The sequence below is a fragment of the Urocampus carinirostris genome, chromosome 15 (assembly GCF_059441175.1).
Source record: "Urocampus carinirostris isolate Australia breed hairy pipefish chromosome 15, RoL_Ucar_1.0, whole genome shotgun sequence".
In the NCBI taxonomy this organism is placed as follows: Eukaryota; Metazoa; Chordata; class Actinopteri; order Syngnathiformes; family Syngnathidae; genus Urocampus; species Urocampus carinirostris.
In genome coordinates, this window is record NC_142363.1 from 11889601 (window position 1) to 11910520 (window position 20920).

Sequence of the window (20920 nt, forward strand, 5' to 3'; positions counted from 1 at the left end):
TCTGAAGGGCTGCGTAGACCACCATTACAACATCCCCTGAAATGAAAGATTCATAGTTTTTCTTGTGGTGTACAAAGTGAACTGTGCAGAAAGAAACCAACAAAATACATTAACTCATGAACTCACCAAAAATTACAGAACATTTGTCTTTTTAGTTTTGCTTGTGTGTGGCTTGTGAGCACATTAAAAAAAATGCTATTCAACTTGGGATTTTACCAAACCAATCTCGGTTGACAGTTTTAGATCTTTTAATCAATTACACAATAGAAAGTGTACTATTCAGACATACCTTGTAATTTTAGATTGGATCTTGGAAATATTTCCCCCCAAAAGCTCACAAGACCGGTGCATTGAGTCTGTCCTAGAATTGCAGCATTGGATAGGAATTACGGTTGCTATGATTCTTTGACATGGGAGCAGGAAATAATTCCGGTATGGCGACAACATTAACCAATCTGCTAATATTTTAAGTGATACACTTCTTTTAGATAGGTTTAGTCTACAAATTGCTATAACGACAATAGAATTGACATGCACTTATCAAAAATATTTATCATACTAGATAAAGTTATTCACATTTGCATAACTCTACAGTCACATTGAAAGATCATTTAAACAGCGATACCTGGTCACTTTCAAAGAGTCCAAGGTCTTTATTTCACAATGTTGCAAAAGTTGCGCTGAATGTTTTCATCGGTTAAAAATTCCATCTGGTGCTGCAGGGACTACCTGTGATTTGATTTATACAAGCGCTCTGCTGGCTCAGCCTTTCAGAGCGGAAAAAGTCAGATTTAGTTTATGCTAAATCTGTGAACCATGTGTTTCATGGATGCGTGCTTCACCTTTCGGAGTGGCCCCTTCACTTGTGTGCAAATGTTGAAAAGTGGGGCACTGTCTGCTATAGCAATCATCCTGTGCTCTTTAACTCTGCCCACGGTTTGCGCACAGTCAATCACGTTTATCTTTTTCCGTTTATTTGGCAAAGAGTCTCTGGTTATTTGAATGGTCTGGCTTTATTTTTTGCAGCCTTGGCTGTTTTCATACAGTAGTTTTCAAATTCTGGAACCACTCATCTATGGGGTCTACTCTCAAGGTGCAGATTATTCTGCTTGGCTGGAACATCTTCTGCTGTTATTTCTGTTCAGATCGCGTTCCAGGTCCTCAGTAATGGATGGATGGGATGCTTGAGAGGAGTAATAAATTTGAAACAGTGGCTGCTTCTTATGCTGGGAGTTACAGCTCACATTTTGGGTTTTCCATTGCTTTGGATAAATGTGATTAACAGTGACCACCCAGCAAAAATGCTCAGTTTTTAACTCAATCTCTTCCATATATTTATTTGACAAACTTAGTCATCTACTTCAGTGAAGGGGTATAGCATTTGAAAGAAAAAACAAAAAACAGTGCACCAGTAGTGGTTTTCAACCTGAGCTCAAAACACTGAGCGTCCGGCCTTTCCTCATAAAACACTACTCAAAATAAATAAGCCTGTTGAATATATAAGGACATGAGGTAGTGTAACATCTGAAACCATATTGCCCTTGCCTCAATGGAAAAAAAATTAAAGGCTTCAAGTAAAGGTGCAGAATATTTGCAATCTGTGATTATTTGATCATATTTTTCCAATTGTCCTTGATTATACAAGGGAAAGGTCTTGGTATCATACTAATGCAGATCTGGTAGAGTTAAAGAAAAAGTACTATAGTAGTAGAGTCATGCATTCTTATTAATTATCAGGTCAACATTTATTGAACAGAAAATAGCAAACATACATCATAGAAAATTGTACTAATTTTTCTTGATTTTAAATATCTTTAAACTGTTTTGTAAAGCACAATGACAAACAGTACAGACGACATGGAAGATTATTATTTTTCCAATCTCCAAAAATGATTGTCAATAAGGTCAGAAAAGAAATCTTAAAATGAAATATGATTTCGTTTTCAATAAGATTTTACAAATGATACTTAAAAAAAACCCACAGAATTATCTTCCCTCTTGACAAGTTTATAGCTTAGTAATCATTCAAAAAGTCAATGGATCTCCTAGTTCACAAAAGCAGATCCGCGCTTGTGGGTACCCAAGAAACGTAACAAAGTTGGCCGGTACTAACAATGATGTTAACAGTGCCTAATAATCAAAGCAATAAACAAAAGTGAGGGATATTAGTCAAAATAATGAACAGCAGAGAAAAAAAAAAATCAAAATAACAAACAACCTTGGATTCATATACAATCTCCTTTGCAGGTGTCAAAACTGTATTAAAAACAGAATAAACGTATTACTTATTTAAACACAATATTTTTCTAATATTTAAATGAGAACATTTGTTTGTTTTAAATCTCATTGCTTATTTCCGAAGTTATGGTTGAAAATATAGTTATATATGGAAAATATTACATAAATCGTTCTATCTAATAGGGGAAGATTTTTTTGTAGCATACATATAAAAAACAGTTTTAGACATATTGTCACTGTGATGTGAAAAAAACCCACCTCCATATTTTGTCATTTACATTTTTAAATACTTTATATTGTAGTTATTTCATATAATACATTTCTTAAATAATTTTAAGATACAAAAATTAAAAACTCGACAAAATAAGTTTATTACACATGACAGTAACTATATGCATATATGAGCACAGTATATGGCATCAAATATTAGCATTGTCATGGTGAAGCAGGAAGTGATTGCTTATCGATGGGGAAAAAATCTGGAACAGTGCATCATTAGAGGGAATACAATTACAAAAAACAGGACTGAGAATGAATTTGTACTCCTCTGTTACTTATTCCAAAATTCATCTTTGATTCTATCCACAGTGCTCGGTTCACCCAGAGACCTTGTGACCAAAGATCCAACCGACACCACGTTTATTGTGTCTTGGGTTGCTGCCCCTGGTAAAGTCCGTCAGTACCGGATCACCTGGCAATCTATGTTCACCGCTGAGTCGGGAGAAAAGAGAATTCCCGGAGAGCAAACATCCACCATCCTGGATGGTCTCACTCCAGAGACACGTTATCAGGTGGCTGTCTATGCTATTTATGGTCACGGCGAAGGTCAGCCCCTGACTGGGGAGGAAACCACAGATAGTAAGTCCATTATTTTCATTCACTGTACTCCATGTCTGCCACCTCTTCTTTTGGGCTTTACTATCTTGTTCATCCTATTCTTGAATATAAAATATTGACATATATGGATTGAAATCTTCAGTAAAACATCATCAGTTATGAATCTGCTGAAGTTTAGGAAATGAAATGTTTGCAGTTCTCTCCCAGGAAGAAAACATTGCACTGTATATCCATTCTGAAGACAAAAATGACATGTTTCATTCATTTGAGGCAGGCTTAGGCAAGCTTTTTGAGTAATTGCGGGCTGTATTCGGTTAATCATTTTTGCAGAGGATCCAGGACAGGACTTAAAAAAAGATTGATTGATTTGATTTTGTGTATCTGCAGACAAAAACTCTTGAATCTGATACTTCAGAACTACATGAGAAAAAAAAGCATGGGTCAGCAATCTGTGGCTCAAAAGCTCTTTAGTGCTACTCTGGTGACTCCCAAAAACTGTTGCAGAAATGTTAGAATATGGAAAAATATGGAGGAGGGGAAGATTTATAAATGCCTATACATATTTTTGGCGTTTTTTTGTTGACACATTATATGCAGTTTCTAAACATTTAATGACTTATGAATTAATCCACTTTTTGTTTTAATATGAAAATAGGTTTCTTTAAAGCGTTTGATTTTTTTGTGGCTCCAGACATATATTTTTTTAATTTTTGTTTGTTATACCTGTTTTAACATTTTGAGTTGCTAACCCCAAGCCTATACAATTTTTCATATGCATTTATAAATAAATATACCTGCAGACATACTGTATACATGTAAATGCTATATTTCATTTTGTATTTGTTTAAAAATAAACTATTTCGTCAAATCGGTTTTGAAACACTCAGAATTAAAGAAGAGTAATAAGTATGTCCTTTTAAGCACCATATTTAATGTATGCGTTGAAAAACTCAAAATTCAATAGGCCTAGCTCAGAAGTGTTGTTTTTCTTGATTAGATTTGATAGTGATATTCTTTTATGAAATAAATACATGGTTAAAAAAACAGCAAATACAAGTACAGAAAAATGAGGCCAGCTATTTAAATGTTGGTCTTGAGGGCATTGCAAAAATCAACGCTTCATGAAAAATAATTTCCGCAACGGGACACAGGGGACAAGAGGGCAGAAAATAACAACAATCTTTCATTAGTACTGTATAACATGTTTACTAGCTATTATTATTATGTATTTACCATTTTCGGCCAGATTAAAAGCAGGTAGTTGGCCCACAGTACAGTTTCCCCACCGGTTTAATGTACAGGGTGTTTAAAAAGATGTGTTTGAATATTACGATTAAATATTATAATAAATACATGTATTTCTCTCTACTAACTGACAAGCAGATAATTTGTATGTAAAACGGAGAAAAAAAAATCTGCTGGAGATTGTCAGGAGCTAGATTACCGACTTGACATAAACCGTCTCTCAGGTGGAGCGTATATTGAATATTTTTTAAATCGTTCACATTATGCACATGCTTTGAAATTTCTCATTCAGATTTGGGAGAATACATTTTATCATATTCAACATCAACACATTTTAATTTCATTTGCCCTAATCATATACATTCTGTGATATTTACACAAGCTGTTATGCTCACACTATACACACACATAACAATTTGAACGTGGTCTACATTTTGCATTAGACTATCTGTTCGAAGTTGGTTCTTTTCCCCCGTTTAAACTGTAAATGTTTTTTTTTGTTTTGGCAGTCTCAGAAGCTGCCAGGTTGATTGCTGTCTCTGAAGAGACGGAGAAAAGTATGAAGGTGACATGGGAGCCAGCACCTGGAAATGTGGTCAACTACCGTGTTACTTATAAGCCTCAGTCTGGAGGGCGCCAGCTGGCAGCCAAGGTGCCCGGTGGCAATACCACTACCGTCCTGAGACGCCTCACTCCTCTCACCACCTATGAAATTATTGTTGTGCCTGTTTACCGTTCCGGCGAGGGCAAAGCAAGACAGGGCGTTGGAACTACATGTAAGATGATCCATCACTTGGTTTTTCATCCTCGGGTTCTTTCTGCACGTTTTTATAACATTTTCAAGTACAATATTAATATGTGTCTATGTACAGTTAACACTCAATAAACAGAAGTTATACACTGTACATTATAAGGCGCACAGGATTATACTCCCCAAAAAATAGTCTGTTGTCAGATATTTTTCGTATAGAAATCGCACTGGAATACAAGGCACATCGAATTAAAACGAAAGTAAGAGCTACTGTATTTATTTTACGAAAACATAGAGTGCAACGGGAATTAAACCCCGGTCGTGGGGTCGAAAGCTGCCGAGCCTTAGAACTAGACAACTATTGATGTGGAAGACATACAAATTTTTAATTTTTAATTTTTTTATTTTATCTTTTCGTCACACTCCTTTTACAATGTCAGAAACGAATGTTACAAAATGGAGAAAACAGAAAGTCGTCCTGAAAGATACAAATAAATGCAAAAAAGGCACAACAAAGGAAACAACTCCTTGGTATATATGATGATGATCCTACCCTGCGTTTATTTATATATTTCAGTACGACTTCCTGTTTTCTCCATTCTCTAACATTTGTTTCGGGCAACAGGAGTAAAAATAGTGTGATAATGAAATAAAATTAAATACTTTTTCATAGGTCATCTGTATCTGTAGTGGTCTCATGGTTAAGTATCAGGCTCCTGCTCCTGCAACCCGGGTTCGATTTCAGTTGCATATATGTTTTTCGACTTTGGTCAGCGATGTTTTTCGATTGATCAGTCAATGCACAAATATTTTAGTATTCCGTAAAACCTTAAGTAGTATCACACACGTATAAATACTGTTTCCAATCTTATACATCATTTATAAGGCGCACCCGGTTGTGAGACACACTTTTAAATTTCTGGCCATTTGGGGTTTTAATGTGCGCCTTATACTACAGTCCGGAAAATATTGTAATTTAATATGAATGTGGAATCAAAATAAATAAAACTAACCTCATCAAACACTAAAATATATTCAAAAGCTTTTTCGGCACTGATACCAATACCTGGTATCTGTACTAGCCTATCCCTTGTAAATATGACCACTGGTCCATATTGCTTTTGTATTTGTGAATTTCAGAAGTAAATCAATATCTTTATTATCTCCCTGGGCTGAGCATTTTTGAAAATGTTAGTAAAGTATAGATGACATCAAATCTGCCCATGCTACAACCAATCACGGTTCACATGCTTTCTAGGGTAGACAGCAGGTCATTAACTTGGAAGTCTCAGAAATTCTGATGTCATTGTCACTCTACAGTAACAGAACTTTAAAAGAATCAATTTCAGTGAGAAGGCAGATTTATTTGTGGTTGACTTTTAGTTACAGTTTCTATAATAAAACAGTTGAAAGTCAGCAACAATATTTCACCTGCCTCAAATCAAGTTCTCACACCAATTTGTTTTGCTACAAAATATCATTGCTAATTTATGACTTTGTTTATCAGACTGCTAATGTCCCAGGGATGTTTTAAGCTAGATAAGATGACATTCTTAAACAGTTACCCAAAGCTAATGAATGTGTTTACTTCATTTTACCCTGAGTCATGAGTGATGCAATACCAAAACACACTAATTATACAGAAAGCATCAACACTATCTAAGGTTTTGACAAAACAAATGCAGCAAAACTCTTTTTTCTTCTTATTTTGGATGGAAGATAAATTGCTCATCAAGGCTTTTGATCTTGAGGAGACATACCGCAGTTCTGTTTGGTTCCTACAGTGGATTTTATTTGTGTATATGTAATTGGATACAAAGCTTCACTCAACATACTTTTGTCAGCAAATAGTAAAAAGCAGAGGTCTTATTAAGACTGACCAATTGTAATGAATGATACATTTTTTAAAGTTAAGTTTGAGGAGTTGATGGATATTTATATAGCCCCTTTACCAAAAGAATAATAATACAATAGAATAGAATATCCATTCATTCATTTATTTTCCAAACTGCCTATCCACACTTGGGTCACTGAAAAAAACAAAATAATCAATAAATGAAGAAATCAATCAAGTTTTGCAAATCTCTTCCAACCAGTGACACCCTACAAAGGTCCCAGGAATTTGCAGACTTCGGAACCAACAAAAACGAGTTTCCGTGTTACATGGGATCCTGCACCCGGTGCAGTGAGAGGTTACAAGGTTACTTTTCACCCAAAAGAGGATGAAATTGACCTGGGGGAGCTTCTTGTTGGCCCATATGACAACACCGTGGTCCTGGAAGAGTTAAGGTAAAAATTAATTAATTTATTTATTTTTTTCAATGTCAGTAATTTCTAAAGAACTATCTTGCGTGGTTTATTGTTTAGTATTGCCGTCACTTATGAAAAAACTATCGTGACTACGGTGATGTTTTTTTTTAAAGAGAGAGAGGTGCATATCATTATTATTTTTTTATTATCTTTTTTACTACTTCATTGAATTTCATTCTGCATTACAAACGGGAAACCAGGAGGTTGTATTCAGAAAAACAATAAAATATATCGGTAGATATGGAAAAAAATCTATAGAAAACTGTAAGGAAGATATTTTGGAAAACCAAAAAAATGTATTAACGAAAAGTGAACATAAATACATGATAGGTAAAACATTAGGCCTAAAAATTGCTTAAACCCTTTTGATTATCTGTGTATTTGTAGTCTGGGGTTACACTTTATTTCACACAACAAATACGGGATGGGGAAGGGGATATTCTGAAAAACAATCAAATATATTATATATGTGGAAAGAATATATGGAAAACAGTGAGGAAAATTTGAAGCAAAGGGGAAAAATTGTATTCCAAAAAACAAAACATTTAAAACATAATAATAAAACAAAGCATACTGTATTTATGATAATAATATATTGTAAAAGAAACACTGATAAATATGTAAAAAACATTTTTTCTAAAACAGTCAAGTCATTTTATTTGTATAGCCCTTAATCACAAAGAGTCAACAGTAAGAACAAAAATATGGAAAACAGGTAAATATGTGTTTTTTTAGAAAACATAATAACATTAATAATAAAACAACATAAATATTATATATATTTCAACACAATTTTTGTTTCTGCTAAATGTTCTTGCTGTTGCTGCTAAATATGATTGCATTACTGTCATAATGCACTATTCTTTCATTGCACTTGTATTATAACTTAAGTCAGTGTCTAAGCTCTACTTAGTGAATATTTTGCCTATTTAACCTGACAGTCATTTACTGTATCTTATTTTTCTCTTTAAAGTCTTTATTACATTTTTACCCTGGAGTGCCATGTTCATTTTCTTTGCATACAATGTTTCACAGCGCAGATATCAATTACAATAAAGACATTTAAATTCAAAACCGTATTGTCATATGCCATTTAAATTTATGGATATTTTCATAATTCTAGAGCTGATACCAAATACACAGTGAATGTCTTTGGCGTGTTTGAGGGAGGAGAAAGTATGCCATTGGCTGGAGAGGAGAGAACCACACTTACAAGTGGACCTGAGCCACCTCCTATTCAACTTGCAGGTAACTTGACTTACTGTCCTACTACAAGACGTACGACTCAAAAAAATAAATACAAAAATTGAGGTCAAGAATGTGTCACATTGGGGTGTCCTTTTCAACCTCCTGTCCAAGTACAGACTTGTGCCGCACATATTTATCGAATTTGTTTTCCAAAATGTTTTATGAGTCAGAGGGCAGCACAAAAACGCTAATGGAAAACTGACGTGTTTTGTAGAAGCATGGATGGCCTGTTTGACTGGGCCATTCCTAATAAGGAGGCAAATAAGCAACTGTCCACTTCAACGTCAGAGCTAAATAAAAGAATCTTCTGTCACATTTTTATCCTTTTGTTTATACCTGATAGTTTAGAAGTGTTTACCATTTGTATCACATCTCAGTTTGTTTAATCTGTGTTATTGTTGTGAGATATTAATCTCTGGAATGTCTCGGCTGTGAATCAAATATGTAACCTGTGTTCAGTTGCAGACATTGGCAGTTAGTACACATCCGCAGACTCCTTTTAGGTTCCGAGGATTCTGGAGCACGCCGGAAAAACAACATTGAAATATTACCTGGCTGCTCAAGAGGGCATTGGAGTTCCTTCTGCCTTTGATATGTCATGGCCTATTATGGCTTTATTCTCCTGATTCGCCCTTGGAAAGAGCAGGCAGATGAAAAAAAGACCTGCAGCCAAGAGAGACATTGCCCTGACATGCAGCAAGACAAGAGGATAATAATTACGACACCTGGAAAATAAACGTTCCGTGAATAAAATTCCACAGAGGATAATGGCGGAAATATCAGAAACTTTACTGCCTGCTTGTGAAAGATGTTTTTTTGGGCTCTTTTTGGATGTGTTTTCTGAATATTCTCTTATTTCCTCCTGTTCTTTACTCCTTCCATTTCTTAAAACAACACAATACTTGATTCCCATTTACATATGGATAAATTACGTGATTATGCACGAGCAATCGTGTATTTGTTAAAATTTCCTTCAAAGGAAGTCACTGAATATTTTCCCGGTCAGATGTGGCGTGTAAGACAAGTGCACAAGCTGACATCGTGCTTCTCGTCGACGGATCCTGGAGTATTGGCCGTCTCAACTTTAAAACAATTCGCTCTTTCATCGCCCGCATGGTCGGTGTCTTTGACATTGGCCCTAAGAGAGTCCAAATTGGTGAGTCTGGAAATAAGATTTTTAACATTTTTCACCAGAAGACAATATCCCTAATGGAAGCCGCTGGCTTGTTTAGGCCTTGCTCAGTACAGTGGGGACCCGAAGACCGAATGGCATTTGGATGCTCACAACACCAGAGAATCCCTCTTGGATGCCATCTCTAACCTTCCTTACAAGGGTGGAAACACCTTGACTGGTATTGAAGATTATTTTATCCAAATAAATAAAACAAACCCATCATCATCCATAAAACGTAATGATTGAAAACATCTCGACAGGTCTGGCTTTGAACTACTTGCTCCAGAACAATTTCAAAGAAAACGTCGGCATGCGACCCAACGCCCGCAAAATTGGTGTGCTGATCACTGACGGCAAATCCCAGGATGACGTCAATATCAACTCCCAGAGACTGCGCGACGAGGGCATTGAACTCTATGCCATTGGTAAGTCCCTGTTGAATGGATGACGATTTGAGATTTTTGCTTTCATAATGATAACTCAAGATTGCGTTTTTCTACAGGTGTGAAGAACGCTGATGAGAATGAGTTGAGGTCCATTGCCACGGATCCTGATGATATTCACATGTACAATGTGGCCGACTTCTCCTTCCTGCTGGACATTGTGGACAGGCTGACTGACAATCTTTGTAACAGCGTAAAGGGAGCAGGTGTGTATCACACTACAACGGATGACCAAGTTGTAATTTGAAAAAAAAAAAAAAAAAAAAAAAAAGAACCCTATTTTAAATCTAAAATCAAATAAATGATATGCTAGTCAATGCTTACTAGTGCCGATACTAAATGTTTTGCTAAGTGCGAAATACACCAACAGAAATTCTCTGTTAATGTTCAGGCCAACATTTGGAAATTTTCTTTTGCTGCATTTGAGTAAGGATTCATCTGATTTTGGATTGTTACAGTTTCAAACTTAAAATGTTCAAAGCAAATGTAAACAACAAGGATGCCGTCCAACCACAACATTTTATATTTGTCGAATTTGAGCTAATAAGCGCTATTTAGCTGTACAGAGCCATTGTTGGAGGGGGCCATTGTGAGTGATGTCAAGTTAAGATGACATCAATATTGCTGAATGGACCGTATGAGCCTTGACTTTAATCTCTCAAAATACCTTCGTGATAACCAAGAATACACATTCTGAGCTAGGAGCTCTCACGCAACATTGATAATCCAGGAAGTAAAATTCACAAAAAGAGCATAAAAAGGATTTCCATAGATAATTCCAAAATCTTGTAAAAAAACAGAAGCTTCTGCAAATCTATATCTTCAAACACACATATAATGCCGAACATGACGGTTTGTTATGCACTTTTTGTCTGGTAAAGGAGGTGCACCCGATCCACCAACAAACCTGGTAACATCAGAGGTGACTCACAATTCTTTCCGAGCCACATGGACTATCCCAGAGGACCCAGTGGAAAGATTCCGCGTGGACTATGTGTCTGAATCAGGAGTCACACAACAGGTAGCGACATTATATTCTGTTTGACTCACCAAAACCGCTAGTTTTATTTTTAGAAAACACAAAGATTAAGTGCATTTCCCAATGGAAGTGAAACAGAGTTTAACCTAAACACTTGCTGTAATGGTTCACTGTTCTAGGATTTATTAGGTAACCTTGCTAAAACCTTAATTTTCAACCTCCTGTTTGTATTGGACTTCTACTGAATGCGTGTTAAATAAGTTTAGAATGGAACAGGGGGCCAGGAAACGTTAACACAGGTCTCATTTTGTAATAGAAAACATAACAACCTCATGAACAAAAGCGTCATTAAATAGATATATAAAATATATATAGATATATGCTGACGATGTATGCTAAACCAAACTAGTTATTCTAATAAGATAAGTTAAAAAAAAATAAACAGTATTATACACAAAAATTGAGATCTTTGATACCACTTTTTCACACTGATACAAAAACTCAACTTTTCAATACTCAATGATACTGATACTTTTGATGTATAAAATTTGACCACAAATAAAAGATCTATCATCACACAATAGAATCAATTACTAAAATCAATTAAAAAACACAAGAATCAATGCCAAAATCACTATCAACAGACTACTGATACTATGATATATAGTCTGTTATTGGCCTCGAAACCGATACTTATTTGCTCATCGATGCCAAGTAACTCTGAACAATCAAATTAGGCCTAACCATTTAAAAGCACATAAGGAAAAAAATAATAATTATTGATCTACATGAAAAATGTGATGGAAGCTTTTTGGTTTTATTTTGTTTGTCAATATACAAACCTAGACTTGCACCTCAAATATATGTTTCTCTATTTGTTTCACCACCCAATCCTAAATTGACTTGAAAGTATTGAGTGAAAAACATTACACATCTCTGTTAAAGTTATTACAAAATTCAATACACCATTTATTTTTACATGGAAGTGCATGTTCAAAGCGTTTTATCAAACCTCATATTTACTATTTAGAAATCATATTCGGGGGAATCAAGGGGCTAGCACAGTAATGTTAACAAGATTTTTGTTCAAAGTTAACATTTACTTATAACCAGTATTGTTAGTCAAACACTAGAAAACAGTAGAACATAGGGTGTTGTATTGCTTTTCGTATTTTTTAAAACCCATCTGGACTGTGTATCTTACACTATTAGGTAGCTAGTGTTAAGCTAACTTAAAACAGTTGTCCTCTGTAGCTCAAAATTGTAATGTTTCTTGTTCTAATTGTGCATCAAAATACAAAATAGGCACTAATAACTAGGTAGGATCAACACTTGATTGTACTTCTTAGCCAACTAAACTTAGATAACTGAACTGCAGATAAGCAAGCACCTCTAAGTGTCTTTTTTTAATACGCTGGTATTTATTGGCACTCACGTTGGAAGATTACATTTCAGTTCAGTGTATTTTCTCTGTTATTAGGTGTTTGTGGATGGCACCCAGAACACGGTGGTCCTTCAGCAGCTCAACCCGTTGACCGAGTATCTCGTGAACGTCTTCTCTGTTGTGGAAGAAGAGATCAGCGAGCCATTGAAGGGCGTCGAGACCACATGTGAGTTTTTTGGGGTTTTAGTTTACTACTCAGCATGTTTGATTAAAGAGACTTTTAAGGCATCCATTTACGGTCAAAGTTTCCAGTGGGAATGTAAACGGCAATAGTTGTCTCGGAATAATGTCAACATTAAAGAGAGGTTCACTAGATGTTTATGTGCATAGCTTTGGCTTCACAAAAAAATAAGAAAGACAATTTCCCACTGAGATCAACCGATTTTGTAGTTTCATAATCATACAAGGTCTTCTAGCCTTTAGTGTTCAAATAACATAGTTTTGGTTCAATGGATCACATATGTAGATAGCTTTGTGTTAATTGCTGTCTTATATTTTTTTAATAAGTTTGAGCGCATTGACAACCTTTCTTGATTTCACAACTCTTGACAATTTGAGAATCCTCAATTAACAACGAATGCCTTTTCAGGAATATGGGAGGAAGGATGGTTTCTTTGAGAAAAAAAATCCCTGCTAGCACAGAAAAAACGTAGAAAGTTCACAGAGGAAGCCTGGGACTGAACTATAAACTGAAAATCCCTGGACTGTTAGGCAGATGTGCTAACCACAGGCTAAGAAGTACTAAGATAAAATATCTCAAAGGGACCCTTAACTCTGAAGATTTTTTTTTCTTTCTACAAACGTAATTTAATTGAACTCACAACAAATATTTTCCCATCATTGTTACAAATTCAGCTATTTAGTAGCTTTATTTAGCGGCTTTTTGGTCACTCTTATTGCTCCATTGTGACTGGAAAGATATAGAAACAGAATATAACCTATGCCAAAGTGGCTTTTCTGACAGTAATTGGCCCTTGAGAAAAATGCTAAATTTTCAAAACAATAGTTGCACTAAATTAGTCTTTTTTAAAAAACCTACCAATTAATTAGTGTTGACACCACATAAACAATTTGTCAAAACAATCGCTAGCAGATAATTAATCAATGCAATAGTGGCCTTACTGTTTCCTGATTTCTCATGTGATAATGGTCCTACCAACATCTGATGAATTTTTGGGAAACATTAGCAAAAAATACTTGATGTCAAAATAATGTTAGGCATTATTGGTCTTACGCCAGTACGGCCATTATGGCATACTAGGTATGTAACTAGTAGAGGTCATTATTGAATGCTAAGAGTGAAATTTGAAAAGTTGATAAAAATCTGAATAATCGAGCAAGTGTTGTGCTGAAAAATGCACACCCTGCGTGGAATGTCCCCACTCGTGCAAACGTCACTGAAACTTCTATGTATCTATTTTTGGAGGAATGTAATTGAACAGTAAAGCACAGAGCATTTGAACCTTTTATAACTTATCGAAATACCTTTTGAGCTAGATGAAAATTTTGACTTTGGCGCAATGACAGCGCCTTTTATTACCAATTAGTAAACACGTAAACGAGTTGCTATTTTTTAAATTAAGCAGTGATTCTAAGCAGAAAATTTCAGAATATCACATGTATTGAAAACTGTTATGTGCTCTACCATAAAACCTCTTGCGCTGAAATGAACTGTCAAATTTCAAAAACAAGCAAAGACGAATGTTTAGAAGAAGCATAAGTATATGTTTTCAACTTGCTAGATTTCTTGATAGATAGATAGATAGATAGATAGATAGATAGATAGATAGACAGATAGATAGATAGATAGATAGATAGATAGATAGATAGATAGATAGATAGATAGATAGATAGATAGATAGATAGATAGATAGATAGATAGATACAAAAGTTCGACGTCCCTGCAGCAGATGGAAATCTTTGTGCCCAGGGATACACCACCTCGTGTTAGCGAGTCCACCTCCTCTCCGCTTCCTGCAGGCTTTTGTGTCTCTGTCTAACAGCGCTGAAGCCGGATAGCTCTGGATAGCTCCGGGTAGCTACACGTTAGCGTCCGGGATGCTAGACGCGAGCCACGTTTCCGTAAAACACAGCAAACTGCACTCCCTGTGCGCTTTAATGTTTTTCACCAGCACAGCCAGTTCGTCGGTCTTATTTGGTAGAGATTTCACATTTACCATGATTACGGACGGTACCGAAGACTTATAACGCCGCTTAGCTAGCTCCGGCTCTCCATCCACGATAGGCCCCCTCATCACGCCGGCATGAGAATTCTTCAGGGCAAGGAGTTGATTCCTCGAATAAACACATTTTTGTGCGTTAAAACCCGTAACGATAGGAAAGAAACTAATCCAAAGTGTAGTTGTCAAACGGGACGAAGAACACCGAAGATAGAAGCAGACATTAAAACAATAAATCACAAAAAGCGCGAATTAACACGGAGCTGCTGGAAAGGCTGCCGCTCGCGGCGGCGCCGCTTTGATCTTTTGTATTTCTATAGGATGTGCAAATGCTCTGTGCGTAATTGTTTGATTACATTCCCCCAAAATGAGTTGTTTTAGAGATGTTCGCACGAGGGTGTGAATTCTTCCGACCTCCCATGCATTAAACAAAAACTCGAAAAAAATGTCAGTAGTACCATTTTCGCGCGAGGTAAACAAGCAGTGAATCTTTAAAAAATTATATGTTGTCAAATGAATTTATCAGAAAAAATTGGACTCAAAAGATATGCTTCCAATGTCACTAAAATGTTGTCTTCGTTCACTTCTTCAAAACGACAGCAAGTTTAAAGAAATGCTTGCTCAAAGAGTTGTCAGATTTACCGTATGTCTTTTTTCACACTCACATCAAAAGAGTTCACCCAAAGATAAATAGAGTTGTTGGTTTAGTATAATAAGACCTAAATGAAGGCAAATTACAAGGCTCCAAAACGACAATACTAAATCTTCATCAAATACATTAAACAGCGACGTTATGTGGTTCAAACCCCATTTTGACATCTTATCTTTTAAGTGGTTAACTGAAGTTTTATTGCCCTTCTTGAGAAAATTAAAATTAACTCAACTATGCAGTACCCCTTCCTGCCGTGAGAAGGATGGACGTCTTTGATGAGCAGATGACCACAATGAGAGTGAGATGGGAGCCCGTACCGAGTGCTACAGGCTACATGTTGCTTTACAAAGCCATTAATTCCACGCAGCCAGCAGTCGAACAAGAGGTAATGAACTAAGCAGCTGTTTCATGCATACAGACACTCGCTTTTGTTTTAAAGGCATACTACTAACACTGGAAAATGTTCAGTTTGAAAAACGGATTACAATAAATGAAATAATCTACTTTTTATGCCATGTCAAGTCAAGTCAAATGTATTTGTATAGCCCTTAAATCACATAAGGTCTCAAAAGGCTTCACAGACCACAATTACAACATCCCCTGATCTGTCACCCTTACAAGGGCAAGATCAACACAAGAAGTAACAAACGTATGAATTATAATCCCTTATCTGATTGTGACAGCATCAGGTGAATCCTTGCAATACAGTAATCCCTCGGTTATCGCGGTTAATAGGGACCAAAACCACCTGCGAAAAGTGAAAATCAGCAAAGTAGCGACGCCCCTTCAAAAATGCTTTAAAAAAATAATAATTGTTAATTATTTTATTTTATTATTATTATTTTTTAGACCTACGAAGCTCTGAACCTGCGAACGTGGAACCACGAAGTAGCGACGCCCCTTCAAAAATGATTTAAAAAAAATACATTTTTTTTTTTTTTTTTTTTTTTTTTTTTTAACTTTTTATTTCTCACACCCATTTTTGACAGAGGTTTGATTCCCCCATCTTACATCAACACAAAATATATACACTTGACACACTCATAAATAACAGAAGGAACAACAAAGAACAAAAAATGTTATTAATAGAAAATAAGAATAAATGCTCATACAATAAATCCATACAAAAAGAAATATATATATATATATATATATATATATATATATATATATAAATTAATACATCAAAATATACACCCAAAAAAAAAAAAAACAAAAAACAAAAAAAAACAAAAAAAAAAAAAAAAAACAAAAAAACACATAATAATACAAGACACAATAAATAACTTAAAAATAAATAAATCACCAGGAACGGACGGATTCCCGGGGGTGTTCTACAAAAGCTTTAAGGAAGAATTAATACCAGTACTGCAGAAAGTATTTAACTATTCTCTAACAAAAGGAGATCCCCCCAAAGCATGGTCGGAAGCCATCATAACAGTCCTGCACAAAGAAGGAAAAGACCCAATATTGTGTGAAAGCTATAGACCAGTTAGTTTACTTTGTAATGATCTAAAAATTCTTACAAGCATACTTGCAAAAAGAATGCAGAAATTTATAGCGAAATTAATTAGAAATGATCAAACAGGGTTTATTCCGGGAAGGCAGGGTGCAAACAATATTAGGAGGATACTAAACATAATTACGAGCACAAAATCTAAGACCCAACCCTCGATGTTACTGAGCTTGGATGCACAAAAAGCTTTCGATGGGGTGAAATGGAGCTTCTTACATCAATCACTTATAGCCTTTGGCTTCCCTCCAATATTTGTTGAATGGGTGAAAATAATCTATAAAAATCCTAAATCTCGCCTTAGAGTAAATGGTCACTGTTCAGATTTCTTTGAAATCAAAAGAGGAGTCCGGCAAGGGGATTGTTTAAGCCCACTCTTGTTTGCAATAAGCATAGAACCACTCGCAGAATCAATTAGACAAAATGAGCAAATAAGGGGGATATTGGATGAAGGAGGAACAGAACATAAAATATCATTGTTTGCAGACGACCTGTTGGTAATGCTGGAGGAACCTTCGTTATCAATACCACCACTGTTGGAGAGCCTTAAAATATATGGAGAAGTAGCTGGGTATTCATATAATGAGAGCAAATCAATAGCAATGATGATATCAGGAAAATGTCCAACAGATGTGAGTGAAAGATTTGATTTTAAATGGACAAATAAAGGGTTTAAATATTTGGGGGTGACCATTACACCACATACCACACAGCTGTTTGATGCAAATTATGGAATGTTGATAAAAGAAATAAGGAAAGATTTGGAAAAATGGGAAATTTTGCCCTTAAGTCTTATCGGCAGGATAGAAACAATCAGAATGAACATATTACCAAGACTATTATTTCTGTTTCAATCCCTTCCAATTCTGATCCCGGCATCCACATTTAAAATGTTAAATAAGTTGATAGCAAAATTCCTTTGGCAAAACAAGAAACCTAGAATAAAATACAAAACCCTGTTAGCTCCTAAAGAAAAGGGGGGCCTAGAACTACCCAATATTAAATATTACTATTGGGCAGCTCAAATTAAAGCACTCATCTTGTGGATTACTACAGACAAAGATACGATATGGGTGGACATGGAGCAGCGATCTTGTCCAAATATGCCTGTGGAATCGTTACCATACATATCAGTCACGAGGTGGAATAAATTAAAAATCCAGAATGAATGGATTAAGGGAACTATTAAAACTTGGTCAACAATACAAAAAAAATTAAAAATATCAAGATCTGTGAATAGGGCTACCAAAATAGCGAAAAATCCAGACTTTAAACCTGGGGTTATGGAGGTAGGGTTTCAAAAATGGGCCCAAAAAGGACTGATGTTGATTACCCAAGTATTGGAAGCACAGGCAATGAAATCATTTGAACAACTCCAACAAGAATTTGACCTACCCAGAAATGATTTCTACAAATATTTGCAACTAAGACATTACCTCCAGAAACACGAGGAATGGGGGAAAAGATGTAAGGAGCCGACTAAGGTAGAGCAATTATTAATATCGTATACAAAAGGACAATCAATAAAGGGGGTTATATCAAAACTATATAAAGCCCTGAGAATGGACCTCAGTAATGAGGACATGGCAGTTAAGGAAAAATGGGAACAAGAAACTAATGTAGCGATAAAAGACAACGAATGGGAAAAAACATTGAAAGAGGGACACAAAATAACCAACAGCCCGACATGGAGGGAGTTTGAATGGAAAGTAAAAATGCGATTCTTCTATACACCCTCTATCACTTCAAAGTATAAAAATACCTCGAATCTATGTTGGCGTAACTGTGGGGGGGTCGGAGACTTTACGCATATTTTCTGGAATTGCCCTGTAATATCAAATTTTTGGAGAAGTATCCAGAGAGAAATAAAATTAATCACTGGCTGGGAGTTGCGGTTGGACCCAAAGGCTTACATAATAGGAATTTTGCCAGAAGAATTACTATCTGGTCAACAGAAATATATACTAAGGGTAATGCTTCTGGTAGCAAAGAAAATGATCACAGTGTCCTGGCTGAAACCACAACCGCCTGACATAAAACAATGGAGAGACAAATTAAAGCAAATGTACATTATGGAAAAAATCACTGCAAGACTTCAACTGAAACTTGACCAATTTGAGAAAAGATGGAAGCCTATCACACAAATTTTACTTGATGTCTAAACACCTCCCCCTAATTAAAATACATTTTTTTAAATGTATTTTTTAAAATTATTTTATTTTATTATTTTTATTTTTTAGACCCGCGAAACTCTGAACCCGCGAACGTGGAACCGCAAAGTAGCGAGGTCCCACTGTATTACAAAGATGAAAAAAGCTTTGTTTAGTGTTTAGATTTGTGTTATGTCTCAGAAATCTGTCATACCTTTAGGAGAGTCATAGTCTTAGATGCACTACTCAAGTGGGTTCTGCTGCTTTACATAAGCAATTGAAGGAGGCAATGTCTTATTGTTTATGGTTTCTTATTGTCATATTCCTGCTGTTGGTCGGTCTCACATTCGATCAAGGTTAATGTAACAGCGCAGATAGTATTGGCAGTGTATGGCAGGACCCGGACACGTTGCCCAGACATGGAGGATCTGGAAGTTAACGTTGCAGCTACCCCAGGGTGGCATAAATCATTCAACAAACATATTTATTTAGAACAATGATTGGCTTTGACACATACTGTGGGCCAAATATTATAGTTTGCTGGCTGATCATTTTTGTTTGTTTGAAAATTGTCTGATGCCGATTAATAGCCATTCATAAAATCAGATAACTTAAATCATTTTGGGTAATGTTTATTTTTACGATTTACTATTTTAAAATTTAAATATTATGTGATTAAAAAAGTACTGAAAATAAAAAAAAATGTGCACTGCTTAAACAGCAAAATTATCAAGTTGCTTTGTCCATTTTTAGTACGACTTTGCAAAGTATATTTTTTAAAATTGTAAAATAAAAACAAATATTTAAATTTTACTACAAAAAAGTAAAAAAAAAGCAAAAACAAATGATACTTAGAATTAGAAAACGGAAGCATTAACTGAAAAAATGTATTGTTCCACTGGTTTGATATTTTTACTCAATTTACTTAATTTGTTAAAAACAGTACTTCAATTTGGTGTTACAACGGGGCACTTTAATGGATAATACTATCACCAAAGTATTATCCATTTTATAGTTAGACAATTTTCGTTCGATGGGCCGGATTAAAAAGCTTTGCGGTCCGTCGTCTGCCTATGCCTGGTTTAGCCCAATAAAATTAAAGTCACATTTCAAAAACTGTATCAATATTCCTTCAAAAATTGAAATACAAAAGCAGCAAATGCTTAGCACTTGGGAACATTTTTGTTATAAGATTGCTGTATCGCTACTAGTATTTCTTCAAAGTAAACAACATTGACATAAAAGCCTGGGTGTGACCATGATCTCACCCAGGCATTTGTTTTGAGATGTGCTTCAAAAACAGCGATTGAAAGCACATGTGAACCGCAGGTGCTTTGTAATTTATTCTCTTTTATTTCTGACCTGTTGATGTTATCCCACAGATGCGAGTGGGTAGCGACACAACCGATGTCCAGCTAGTAAGATTAACCCCTAACACGGCATATTCGCTGTCTCTCTTGGCCCTGCACGGAGAAGATGCTAGCCAGCCACTGACACAACAGGGAGTCACCTGTAAGTCACGATTACTGATTTTTATTGAGCATACTCTGGAAAAAGTTGTGAACATTGTTAATGACTATTTGTCCTTGAATGTAACATTGTACAGTGCCCCTGCCACCTGCGGGTGAACTAAGAGTGCGAGATATCACTCACAGCACCATGAGGTTGATTTGGGATGCCGCTCCAGGGCCTGTCCTCAAGTACCTCATCACTTACAAGGCAGAGATCGGAGAACCTAAGGAGGTTAGTTTGATCC

General features: G+C 35.7%; 1 protein-coding gene across 1 annotated transcript in view; it reads left to right on the forward strand.

The window, feature by feature from the left end:
• The window catches only part of col12a1a (collagen, type XII, alpha 1a), a 78121-nt gene that overhangs the window by 19721 nt on the left and 37480 nt on the right, over positions 1 to 20920 (forward strand). Inside the window, exons 14-26 of the mRNA XM_088355244.1 lie at positions 2827 to 3096; positions 4830 to 5096; positions 7168 to 7360; positions 8505 to 8629; positions 9636 to 9785; positions 9862 to 9981; positions 10064 to 10228; positions 10306 to 10452; positions 11128 to 11267; positions 12706 to 12835; positions 15741 to 15886; positions 20547 to 20676; positions 20771 to 20907. Coding sequence (XP_088211370.1) covers positions 2827 to 3096; positions 4830 to 5096; positions 7168 to 7360; positions 8505 to 8629; positions 9636 to 9785; positions 9862 to 9981; positions 10064 to 10228; positions 10306 to 10452; positions 11128 to 11267; positions 12706 to 12835; positions 15741 to 15886; positions 20547 to 20676; positions 20771 to 20907 — 2120 coding nt within the window. The remainder of the gene's footprint in view (positions 1 to 2826; positions 3097 to 4829; positions 5097 to 7167; positions 7361 to 8504; positions 8630 to 9635; positions 9786 to 9861; positions 9982 to 10063; positions 10229 to 10305; positions 10453 to 11127; positions 11268 to 12705; positions 12836 to 15740; positions 15887 to 20546; positions 20677 to 20770; positions 20908 to 20920) is intronic.